At 61.9% G+C, this 12,509-nt stretch overlaps 1 protein-coding gene across 3 annotated transcripts in view; it reads right to left on the minus strand.

The window, feature by feature from the left end:
- Positions 1–915: 915 nt before the first annotated feature.
- SCUBE1 (signal peptide, CUB domain and EGF like domain containing 1) overlaps positions 916–12,509 on the minus strand; it is a gene marked incomplete at both ends in the record, with an annotated part of 130,615 nt that continues 119,021 nt past the window's right edge. For all 3 annotated transcript variants that reach the window (XM_082850199.1, XM_082850201.1, XM_082850200.1), the window contains 7 exons: positions 916–1,068; positions 3,261–3,340; positions 3,726–3,878; positions 5,406–5,603; positions 7,174–7,335; positions 9,256–9,423; positions 10,731–10,892. In XM_082850199.1, the coding sequence (XP_082706325.1) occupies positions 916–1,068; positions 3,261–3,340; positions 3,726–3,878; positions 5,406–5,603; positions 7,174–7,335; positions 9,256–9,423; positions 10,731–10,892 (1,076 nt within the window). The remainder of the gene's footprint in view (positions 1,069–3,260; positions 3,341–3,725; positions 3,879–5,405; positions 5,604–7,173; positions 7,336–9,255; positions 9,424–10,730; positions 10,893–12,509) is intronic.

Raw genomic sequence — 12,509 nt, forward strand, 5'->3', positions numbered from 1 at the left:
ACTCCACCGCGTGTCCAGGACCGACCTGCCTCACCCCCGGTCTTGGAGGCTCCTGGCCTTTGTAAACAGACGTGGCAAGTGCTTGGAGGAGCAGTTTAATCGGTCAGGGAAGCCAGCGACAGCTGGGAGAAGACGGGGCGATTAATATTTACAGTTGCTAAAGAGAATTCTCCTAAAGTACCCACAAATAGAAGTATATATATCTTTATCTTTAGATTCATATACACATAGTACTTAATTAGATGCTCTATCACGGGAAAGCAGAAATCTACAGTTTCCTCTCCCAGCACCTCTTTTCTGTCCCATCACAGAATCCTGAGAGCCCGACCGCACTCGCCCGTGTCCTGGGCCCACGGCCAGAGGAGCTGGCGGGTGTGGACGCCCTGCTGGCATCGACACTGGCTTATCACAGCCCCCAGACGAGCCTTCACCACCCCTGCTTCCACGGCCTGGCCTCCTGTCTTGGATTCTGCCTCTGAGAGCCCCCCTGAGACATGGCAGCCATGCCCCTCTCTCCCCTGAAGCACCAGGCAAAGGGCACGTGCAACCTCCAAAGGTCAGCTCTGCCCGGGGCCCGCCTGGGTGGTGGCCGAGCGTCCTGGGTGCGGGTGGCGTCCGCTGGTGCCAGCTCAGGAGAGGGCGCTACTGGTGTCCTGGAAGGAGCAAGAAAGGCTGCCTTAAGCAACGTTTTCCCACGGGGGCGGCATCAGAGGAGTGCAGCCGGGCTGGGGTCTCTGCCTGCATATGTGGTCTCGCCCGCCACGGGCTGGCCAGCGATTCCTGAAGGGCAGACGCCACGGCGATTCCCAAGGCAGCGTGGAGGCCCACGGAGCCGCCTTTAGCTTCGACTGTGGAGGGGAGGAGCTCTCTCCTCCCCGGGTAGCCGGCACCCCAAGCAGGGCAGCTGCACCAGTGTTATTTGTAGGGTCGCAGGAACCGGGACACCTTGGAGCGCAGCAGTTTGATGAAGGACCGTGGGAACATCTCCTTGGACTCCTGGGCTGTGTACTTGAAGTAGTTCTGGGGGTGCGCCAACACGTCGAAGAGGGCCTTGATCAGCTTCTTGTCCTGCAAGACACGTGAGGCCAGGGTGAGGGGCCTGGGGCCAGGCTGGAGGGCCCTGGCCGCTCGCCTCTGCGATGCCCGGCGCCCTGGAGGGGCCTGAGGGTGTCTGCAGGGATGGCGGAAGGGGGAAGAGGCTGGGCTGGCTGGTGTGTTTCAGGACCCTACAGACTCTTTGCCACGAATAGCTTTTCGGTTTTAATAGCCTAATTGGTTTTTTAACAGTCTATTCGTTTTAACTCTTCGAGTTCCAGTCACATTTTATCTTAAAAGGGTGCGCTGCAAAAACACAACAGCCAAACCCCCCAGGTTGAAAACCAGAGCACACGGAGTAGACAGCAAGGCTTTGGAGGCCGATAGGCCGGACTGGAAACCGCAGCTGCACCATCTCCTCCCTAGTGCCTTAGCCCTGGGAAAACGGCCCTGCTGCTCTGAACTTGAATTATCCTCTGAATGACGGGGTGATGACCCCTCCTCTTAGGGCTGGGCAGAAGAGGAAATGGAGTCTTGAGAGCCAAGGGCCTGGCCCAGGGGTGCTCGGCACAGGGGTGCCGCGAGGGTCCAGGCGGCCCACACTCAGGCGCCGTCACTCACCAGCTGGGCACCCTCTCAGAGCCCAGCGTCATCATCTGTAAAGTGGGGCGATGCCACCCTGGAGGAGAACCTCCAGTGACCGGCAGCCACCGCACTGCGTGTTTCCTGCCCCACGAGCTCAGGGTCTCAAGCGGCCATCTCGGGGTGTGACTCGTCCCGGCATGTGTGAGCGGGCACACGCACGCACACGTGCACGCGCGCACACACACACACACACACACACACACACACACACTCCCTCTCCCATGTGTACACATGCACCCACGCCCTTGGAGACACTGGTGGAGCTCCTCCCATGTGCTGGGTGCAGTGCCAGGTGCAGGGGAGAGTGCTGAGGGGGCAGCCCTGTGGTTCCTTCCCCATGCAGGCGGGACGGGGCCCAAATAATCACAGGACAAACCTAAACTGCAGGCCTGACGGCCAAGAAGGGGGCCACCTGGGGCCCTCAGAGTGCAACCTGGCTCAGGAGGCCCAGAGGATAGGACGCCTGGGCCGAGAGCAGCAGGGACGGAGGACGTCCACTGAGGAGAGGATGGGGCGAGCGTTCCTGGGAGGCCGTGGCCAGTGAGGTGGGGAGCGGAGGCCTGAGAGCCGCCGTGGAGGCAGGTGGTAGCTGTGCCAGGCTGGGCCTCGCTGGCCAAGGCTTGGTCCTAAGAGATGGGAACACTTCTAGCTCTGAAAAGATGCTCCCAGCTGCAGGGTGGAGCTGAGGACAGAGGGCCGGGGCGAGGACGAGAGAGTCAGGCACTGTCAACAGGACAGAGTCGGAGAGGCCAGGACGACCCTCTGGTTCCCACTAAACAGACAGGTGCCTGAGGAGGGCGACGAGGGGCTTCGTGCCCCGAGACCCCCAGGTCTCATCCAGGTAGGGCAGCAGGGGGCAAACCTCTTGGCTTACAAACTGCCTACTGTGTGCAGGAGTGCTCCAGGCCTGGGCTCGGAGACTCTGTGAGCCATCCCAGTTTCTCAGACGCGGGGCGGGGCTCAGACAGCTTGCCTCAGACACCCAGCTGGGAGGTGGCAGCTGGAGCAGAAGTTAGCGAGGGACTGGCCGGCCCCGCTCTCACCCTCCACGCCACCCTCGGCTCCCAGGCTGGGGGTGCTGTCTGCCCAGGGCTGGGCCGGGGCCAGAGCCCAAGCCGATCCCTGAGTCTGGCTCCTCACGGTGACAACCTGGGCCCTGACCCGGCCTGTGCCCGCCGTGTGACGGCCACAGCCCCCAGATGACTAGGTGGCTCTGCTTCTCAGGACGTGGGCGGGATGAGGAGGGAGTGAGTCCCAGAGGCAGCGGAGGATTCTCCTGATTTTAAGAGACCACGCTGTCGAGCTCTCCCCATTTCACAGATGAGGAAAGTGAGGCCAAGAGCTCATAAGGAACCTGCCCACGGGCATGTCAGCAGGTCCTGGGCTAGAAGGACACATGCACTGGACCAGCCCTGCCCCTGGCCGCCTGCTCCCATCACCTTCTCTTCTCCTGTTATCACTCTCCTCTCTTCACTTCTGTGCAGGGCTGGGGTTGGGGCTGGGGGCAGGGATGGCCCTGGATCATCACAGGCCGCCATCGCAGGATTATATGATCCCTTCCCACAGGGAAGCTCACTCACTTTCAAAATTTCCTGGTGATTCTCCGAGGCGTAGAGCCGTCCATCGCGGACGATATCTTCTATTAACTTCTGGTAGTCCTCTGCGAAGGCCGCCGGTGGGGAAGGGAGGAAGGTGAGGGTAGAGGCTGAAGGCGAAAGTCCCTCCTGCCTCCTGCTCCCGTTAGCCTCGGCCCTCCCCCAAGGCTTCAGACTGCGTGCCTTTGTCTCCTCCACCCACACTGGTCTCCTCCAGGTTTGATTAGCTAGAAAACCCCTATACAACCCTCAAAACCCTGCTTGGGTAGCACCTCCCTCTGAGGCCCACAGACACCACTAATAGCTCCCTCATCTGCACCACCCTGTCCCCCTTATGGGCCTGTCTGGACCCCACAGTCCCCCAAGGCTGGAGCTCCCTGAGGCCGGGGAGGTGTGATTTGTTTCTGTGTCCCCAGGGCCAGCCTGGGTGCGCAGCGGGGCCACACTCACCGTCGTAGGTGACATAAGGTACTTGGAACCCTTTGCCGCTGTTGCCTTCATTGGATTTGAACTGGATCCAGAGCTTCCTGGAGCGGGAGGTGAAGGCGATGGGCCTCTCGTAGGTCTGGCAGGTCTCATAGGTGGTGATAGAGGTGGGTGAGGCTGGGGGCGGGGCAGGGGGTGGAGGCACGTCATGGTTGAGCTGCCCCAGATCCACAGCTCCTTACCCGCTCCCTGACCTCCTGCCACAGGCCTCTGGCCTCCCCACTCAGTCAGCCATCCAGCACCCACAGCACCCAGTCCCCCAAACACTCCAGCTCTCCAGTCCCCGCACTTGTTCCCTCGGTCCCAAACGCCCTTCCCGACCCTCAGCCCCAGTTCCTACTTGTCCCTCTGAGACAAGTTTCTGTGCCTCCTCCTCCAGGAAGCCTCCCTGACTGCTCCACCCCCACCCTACTCTGTCTCCTCTCTGCTCTGTGAACACTGTACTACAGCCCTTCTCTATAGGGTTGTCACTGTCTCCCTGCCAACTGCTCCTCAAGGACAGGGCTCACGCCTGCACCCAGCACAGAGCCGGGGCTTGGGTGGAGGGTCAGTCTCCTCTCCCGGTGAGCAGATGAACAAGGGTGAGCCTGCTGACCCCTGGGGTGCCTGGGGCTGTCCAAAGTGTGCCCCACTTCCTCACTGCTCCCTGCGGGAGCTTTCCTGAGGTGTCCTCGAGGTGGGAGAGGCTGGCCTCCCTAGAGCTCAGCTCTGTGGACAGACAGTGGAGGGGAAGATGTGGACTAGGGAGGCTGGTGATGGGAATGGGTGGGGGATGGTCCTGGGCTGGGCTCTGACTGGCTGTAGGACCCTGGCCGGGTACCTTGCCCTTCTTGGCCTCCCAGGCCGCCCATTCACACACTGGGGGCCATTTCCTGCTCATCAGCTGCACTGAGTGGGCGGTGCAGGCACCTGGTAACAAGGCAGCACACAGTGGCCAAGGCCCCCCCCCCCCCCGCTCCTCTGGCCGGTCTGTGTATCAGACACATCCCAGGCCCCGGTGGGCGTTTTTGTGTCTGTCTCGTTCCCCTCCTTCTTCCCTAACATTCTGGCCTGGGGCTTGCTCCCTGGGGGCACTGTGGCGAGGTCCCCAGCCGAGGCACAGGCCATAAGGGGTTCTACCCAGTCCCTGGGGGGTCTCAGGGCTCCCCACCTTTCTCGCTGCCGTGGCCATTTGGGCATGCGCTCGAGCCCACCCACTGCTGAGGGGCTGGCCCATCGCTCAAAGTCTCACCCGGAGCCCCCATGGGGGTGGGGAGCTGGGAGGCTGCAGCTCACAGAGCGGGGGAGCGGCGCCCTGTGTGAGTGCACAGGCTGGCCCTTCACCACCCCTCCAAGCACAGAGGGGGGAAGAGGCCCTGCGGGGCAGGGGGTGCTCCTGGGGGCTCACCCTGGGCGGTGTGGCGGGATGCGGGAGAAATGGGATGAGAGACAGGCTTGTGGTCAGCATCGAGACCACACCTGACCAGGTCCTGATTCCCACACTTAGGACACACCCTAAGCTCTCCGGACCTTTCCACACAGCTCTGGAAAGCCCAGCCCCGGGGTCGGAGGTGAGTGCCCCGCGGAGCTGTCCCGCGGGAGGGGCGGGCGTGTGGTTGAGGCCTCGCCCCTGGACGGCACGTACCGCCCCTGGACGGCACGTACCGCTCTTCCTCATGACCAGGACGTCGCCACACCCGTCCTCGATGGGCAGGAAGATCTCGGGGACTACGATGAGGATCCTGCGCTTGGGGGGCGGCGAGATGTGCCACACGCACTCGGCGTTGGCCGGGTAGTCGCCAGGGTAGTTGGGGGACTCGATGTAGCCCGTGTAGTCGCCAAGCTCGCCGCCGCAGTGCTGGTCTGTGGGCACCACGGCCCGTGCCCTGGTCAGGCCCGGCTGGCCCTCAGGGCAGGGCTGGTAGGTGCTCCGCCCCCTCTTTGGCCCCCCTCTACCCGGTCCTCCCCGCCAGCAGGCCAGGCTCCAGGCAGGTCTTCCCTCGGGGACCCCTCAGCGGGGGGCGGGTCCCCGTTCCGTGTTGGTTCTCGGAGGCCCAGCCCCGGGTGCCGCCTTCCTGGGCTGCCTCACCTGGACCTCCGCGGCCGGGCCTCGTCCTGGCCCCCTGCCTGGGGCTGCTCGCCCCCCCGGCAGGCGCGTCCATGCCCCCGCCGCTGCCAGCTCCCCGCCAGCCCGTGCTCTCCTCCGTGTCTCAGCCGAGGCCAAGTGCGCCCCAACGTCCCCTTTCTCTCCACTCACTCGTCTGTGCAACCCTTTGTTCAACATCCCCGAGTGCCCCCCAGGTGCCAGGTGTGGCTCTCCCCAGGGAGCAGGCAGGCTCAGGGACCAGCAGGAGACACGCTTCCCCACCTTTGCAAGTCTAGCTAAGCCGTGCATCCTCAAAGAGGCCAAACGTGACTTTTTTATGAGCTAAACGGTTCCTAGCTTAACTGCATAAAGGAAGTTATGCAAAGAAAACTGAGTGTAAATATACATCATTTTCTCACACATTTTCATTTAAAGATCTCCTCACATCAAAATTTCTGGGAAACATTTCATTTTCACCTTATCATTCCAGAAGCTTCCCTCTCACTTTTCCCCCACTTTTCCTCATTAGGACGTTTAAACACTTAAAACCCTGCCTATGCTGAGCTGCGGCAGGAGGCCGCGAGCCCAGCGGGGGCAGCCCGGGCAGAGGGGATGGTGTCCACGTCGAGGATTAAATCTCCTTCACGGGCCATTAGGCTGTTCCAAACATGACCAGCAGCCCAGGAAAGGAGTCACTGGCTGGAAAGTGATTAGGGAAAGGGTAAAATACCAGAACGTATGCCCTAAAGGGCTCTGAAAAGTGAATGAGAAATCCCTAAAGACAGCACCCTCTGGGTTAGGCCCAGATGACTTGCTGGTGAGGGGCTCGGAGATCTATTTCCCAGATTGTCTTACGCTGCCACGTTTCTTTTGGCTAAAACGGGGCTTCCTACAGACACAGGGCGGCCGTCTGGTCTCCCTCTTCCTCCTGCACCCTTGGTACACCCTGACCATCCTGCGCCTTCAGAGCTGCAGGGTCTGGCGCGGGCAGCTGCCCCACAAGCCTCCTTGGCATGGGCCCTGACTCTTCCCTCCACAGACCCAGAGCCTGGAGTGGGGCCTGGCCCGGCACTGAGGCGCAGGTGAGCCACGGGAACCGATGAACGACGGCGCGATCAGGTCGCTCCGTGGAGCGCAGGGGGCTGCAAGCCGGCCGCACCTTCCACACCACAGCGTGTCCCACCGAGTGCATGTGCGGATGTGACGGGCCAGGGAGGAGTCACCGGCCTCCCGGTCTGTGTCACCGTGGACACGACCTGAGGTCAGGACTCCCCCTGCCCTCACAGCCTGCCCCCAGTCCCCTCCCGGCACCCGCAGCTCCTCGGCCGTGGGAAAAGCAGCACCTACTTTTGCAGTGTGTGACGTTGGTGGAGCCGTCGAAGTCTGTGCTGGTGTTGCCAGGACAGGTGATGCAGTGGTTCTGGCCAAACTCGGGCTGGTAGGTGCCGACAGGGCAGCGGATGCACCGGTGGGTGGTGGTATTGTAGTGGTGGCCGGGGGAGCAGTGCACTGTGGTGGGGGGGGGGGACCGGTGGGAAAGGGCAGGCGGCATTCTCCCCGGGACTCCCTGCCCTTGAGGGCTGACTCAGCACAGAGTTCAAGGCCCCTCCCCTTTGCCCGGTAACCTTCCACCACCCGCGCCCAGTCCCTGAGTGGCCGACCCATCTGCTCCCTGCCCCTGCCTGCAACAGTGCAGGGTGTGCCATGGACCACGGGTTCTGAGCAGCGCGCCAGGCAGACAGAGCCCTGCCCTGGGGCCAACATCGTACTCCGGCTGCGTGGGATGCCCGTCTGTCCCTCCACTGGGGATAATAAACGGAAAGTGAGATGCCGTAGGGCCGGCTGTGGAGGGAGGCGAGGGAAGGCGGCATCGAGGGGACCGACGTGGAGACCCGAAGAGTGCGGAGCTGGCCCGGAGGTGGGCCGTGTCTGTGCCAGCTGTGGCCGGAGCAGAGGTCAGGGGCCACGGTGAGGGCTGGGCTTTCCTCTGAGAGAGGAAGGCCACCTGGAGCTGCCCCGTGTCCCCGGCTGCCGCACTGGGAGTGGGCTCTGGGGGAGGGGGGAGCGGAGGTCCAGGCAGGCCAGGCCAGGGCCATCGGGGAGGGGTGGCGGTGGCCTGGGTCAGGGTCACTCTGCGTCTGTTTATTTTTTATTTTATTTTATTTTTGGCTGCGCTGCGTGGCATGCAGGATCTTAGTTCCCCGACCAGGGATCGAACCCGTGTCCCTGGCAGTGGGAGTGCGGAGTCTTAACCACTGGACCGCCAGGGAAGGCGCAGTCGGGCTGTTTAGAAGCTAGAGCTGCAGGGGCTGCGGACAGACTGGGTGTGAGGTGAGGGGGAAAGAGCACTTAGAGTGACGCCAAGGCTCCCCTGAGCACCTGGCAGGAAGAGCCGCCGTGCACCAGAGGGGAGCCTGGACCTGTGGAATCTGAGATGCTTGTTAGATACGATGTGGAGCTGTGGCCTGGCGGGAGGGCAGAGCCCAGTTCAGGGGAGAGGCTGGACGGGAAACAAGCCGGCGGCACCCGTGCAGAGATGCTACCGAAAGCGAGCAGATGAGTTTATCCAGACTCAAGAGCAGCGCGCAAGGGGCCTGGGACGGCCCAGCACTTGGGGGCGGGTCTGCGGGAGGCTGAGCGGGGCCTGGGGCCCAGGCGGAGAAGCGGCAGGAAGAGCGCCCCAAGGGGGCCACGTCCCAGTCTCAGGAGACGCGGACAGAACTGATTTGGGCTCCAGCAACTCAGGGACCCTGTGGGCCGCCTTGATGGGAGCAAACGCTGGGCGGGCGTAGTGCGGGTGACAGTCGGACTGGCTGGCGGGTATTCAGAGAGAATGAGAGGAGAGGAAGTGGAGTCCAGACACTCCTTCTGCGAGGCTAACGGTAAAGGGGGGAAAAGCCGGCAGGAGCCAGGGGGAGGTGGGCTGGAGAGCTGGGGAAGGTCCAGAGTCTGTATGTCGGGCCATCAGCAGGTGGGGAGGACTGTCCCTCCGTGGAGAGTCGAGCCTGGGGCGGCGGTGCAGCTTCGGTGGTGTGGAGGGGAGGAGGGGCCGCACTGCAGGGCCCCGGCAGCCCTGACGACTTCTGACCTCTGACCTCACCCCACTGCCCCTCCTCACCTTCCTCCCCTCCCAACCTTCCTCCCAGTGCAGCTCAAAGCCTCCCCAGTGTCTTGAGGAGCTGGCGGCTGGGGGCTCAGAGCTCCAGGCTGGAGCCTCAGCGCCTGCCCGGCTCTCTCATCCGAGCCCTCAGGCAGGGCTGTGCTGGACCCCCGCCATCCCTGTCCTCGTGTGCAGCACAGAGCTCGTCCCAGCGTCCACTGCTTGAGGCTCCAGGCTCCTCCTCTGACCGCGGAGGTTTGCCAGGACAGGAAATGAGGGGCATCCAGGGAAACTGACCCTGAGCGGAGGGGTGGGTGGGGAGTCCTCACCTTTGGCCTCACAGTCTTGGAAGGCGGCTGTGCCCTCGTGCTTGGTGAGCAGTCCCCCTCCGCAGGGGAAGCAGCCCGTGCGCCCAGGCTCAGGCTGGTACGTGCCCACGGGGCAGGCCTGGCAGGGCCGGAAGCCGTCGGTGGAGAAGAAGCCTGGAGAGCACTGGCCTGCAAGTCAGAGGTCACGGCTCAGGCTCTGGGGCGGGGCGCCTCGGTCCAGGCGCGGCGCTCAGCTCAGCCCTCACCTGTCCTGGGAAAGGCACCAAGGCACGGGGCCGGGGGGTCGTGGGGGAGGAGTGCCCTGTGTGGTCTCAGTCAGGCCTGGCTTTGCTCCTCCCACCAGCTAGAAGGGCCGTGGGCTGAGAAGTGGCCTTGCTCCAGAGCTGAGGAGTGCGGACACCACATGTGGAGGGGGAGGTCATGGAGGCCATTTATTTAGGGGCCTCTGCCCAGGGGGCGGGCCACACTGTCTTCACGTGAGGACCTGGGGCTCTTAAGCTCCAGGCTGATGCTGCCTTGTCTATCTGCCTGGCTGGGCCTGAGCGGAGGGAGGGGGTTCTGTGAGGTCCCTAGGGCACAGCTGGGACAAAGGGAGGAGACAACACGTTCTAGCAAGATGTCAGGACGTAGAGGGTATTCCGGCGCTGAGCAAGGCATGGGTTTAGTGCCCTGGAATTCTCTGCTCCCCCAGTGGCCTCTCTGTGCTCTCTGACAGGTACTACCTCCCCTGGGGCACAGACCACACTCTCCTGGAGGGGACAGGGGCCGGCCTGCAGGGACTCAGGGCTGGGCTCTGATCTCTTGTGTCCCCCAGAGAAGGCTGGAGGTCTCCGCCACCCTAGGGGTCCCACTCCCCAGCACACCTTTCCCCATCCATCCTCTTGGGTGAGCCCCGCAATGGCCCGGGAAGGGAGGCTGATGGGGGGAAGGCTACAAGCCCATTTCACAGATGAGGTTAAGTGGGGGTAAGTAAATGGAAAAGCTCTTTGCAAACCAAATTGTGCTCGGTAAGCTGAAAAAGGGCTCTGCAAACCACCCACAGGCCAACCGTAAAGGTCTCTGTGTAGAGCACATTCTCCCCACGTATCTGGCCGCACTCCACAAAGCGTTCCGACAATGATGGGTGCCCCGTGACGTGTCACGTGTTTGGTCAACTATAAAGCACTACGTACCTCCGCTGTAAGCGGACCTGTAAATGAGCAAGTGGTAAACTGTAAAGTCCTTTCCAACCTGCCTGGTGCAGTTTTAAAGGGCACCAAGTGCAGCCCAGCGCCGGCTCACCGCCGTGCACTCTGACACGTAACGCACTTTGTAAGTGCAGCTGCGTGGAAGTCCTGACAGGCTCTGGAAACGGCAAAGAGCTTTACGAAAGACCACAAGGCACCCGGGCCTTTGCCTTGGGAACCTAGGTGGAGACAGGAGGTGCCCTGTTCCCCCACCCCCGGCTGCTCTTTGCAGGGAGGGCCCCTACTCGCCTCCACACTCGGATACGTTGCGGGCACCGGCCAGGCCGAGCCCGTCGCTGCTGGGGCACGGCGTGCAGCTGAGCTGGCCGTTCCCGTCCTGGTAGGTCCCCGGCGTGCACGGCACACACTGGCCTGGCTCTCCGCTGAAGTAGGTGCCAGGCCCGCAGGTCACTGCGGAGGCAACGTGGAGAGACTGCTGGGGGCAGAGGTGGGGAGATGCAGCCAGGCGGTCTGGCCGTCTGTCTGCTGGTGCCTCAAGCCCAGGCTCTGCCCTTCCACATAGGGCCCAGCTCTCGCCCTTGTGGCTCCAGGGGCACAGAGGGGCCCAGACCCATCCCAGAGGAGCCAGGCGGTGGTCATCTGTGAGGACCCTGTCCTGGTCTCATGCGCCCTCCTGGCTGCTGCCACTCAGGGTCCCCTGCAGACCCCTCACCTCAGCCCTCTCGTAAGTGTCTCTGCAGGGACTTTCGTCCCCTCTCTGCTCCACATGCTGCCCTCCAGCCCTGGGCCCTCGGCCTGTGTACCAACGGCCTCCTAGATGCCCCACAGTCAACTTCATCCAAACCACGCTCCCCTGCCGGCTCCCCCTTCCTTCCCCGTGAGGCGGAGCTGGCACCTGAGGACGTGGGGCTCAGGTGCAGAGGGGCTGGGGGAGTGACAGGGGCCTGGGGGCTGAGGATACAGAGATGCTGGGCTGAGGAGAGCCAGTGTGGTTGGCTGCATTGGCCACGTAAGCAAAACTGATGAGTAAGTAAGGGAACTGACGGAGAAAATAAGTTAAGGAGAAAGGGAGCTGAATGCCTCATGGGACAAGATATTTAGAAACATGGAAAAATAACATGGAAAAAAAAGTTAGAACGAATACTGAGGTACTGAATTGGAGGTACTGGTATGAACTCATGGTTTTATAAAACACACACACACAGACACACACACACACACAGACACACACACAGAGCTACAGGAATAGCATAGGTACATAGGTCTCCAGGTAATATATGCCTACCTATACTTTCTAGTTCTGTCCAATGAGAGGGCAGTGACACTCCAGTAGCAACGAGTACCTCAGCTCTCGCTTTCTACACACTCTGCTCTAAAAGGAACAGGGGTCCTTGGAGTTTTGGCTGATTCCAAGGCAGGGGAAGCACAGGCTGAGTCTGAAACATCTTTAGTGCCGGACACTCAGTGAGTGACGGAGCCGTGTCAAAGGACACAGGGGCCGAGCTGACGGGGCGCCCACTGGCTGAAGCGGGGGCCATCTGAGCACCGAACTAAGCCATGGTAGGGGTGGATTACAAGCCAGTGAGGAATCTGAGTCCACACTGACATAAACGCATACATATATAGATACATGCCAACATGTGGGAAGGGAAAGCTCTCTCTTGCACTAGAATGCTAATAAATGTAGGAGGGATGATAGAAGTAGAGAACACAGCTTGGCAACAAGTGTAGAGGTGGCTAATTTGGCGGCTGTCAGCGAGTGGATGGTAGTTTGATGGGGAGCGGCGTGTCGGTGCACGCTCCAGTACATCCCCATGAAATCCTAATCGATTGCAGAGGGAAAATGGTGAATTAAGGTGGAGGAACCAGTGGTGGACCAGGGCAATACCCTGTGCCTCCTGACGGGGGCGCTGAAGAGCAGACGTGGAGCGTGGTTTTCCTGCCAAGAACGCAGGCCCTGAGTCTGGTCACCAGGAAACACCAGACGCAGCTGAGGGTCACCTTACAGAACTTAGGGCCAGCCGGGGGCAGGACAGGAGAGGCAGGGGAAGAGCCAGGAACTGCTCC

This window comes from Leucopleurus acutus (genome assembly GCF_964270905.1).
Source record: "Leucopleurus acutus genome assembly, chromosome: 11".
Taxonomy (NCBI): domain Eukaryota; kingdom Metazoa; phylum Chordata; class Mammalia; order Artiodactyla; family Delphinidae; genus Leucopleurus; species Leucopleurus acutus.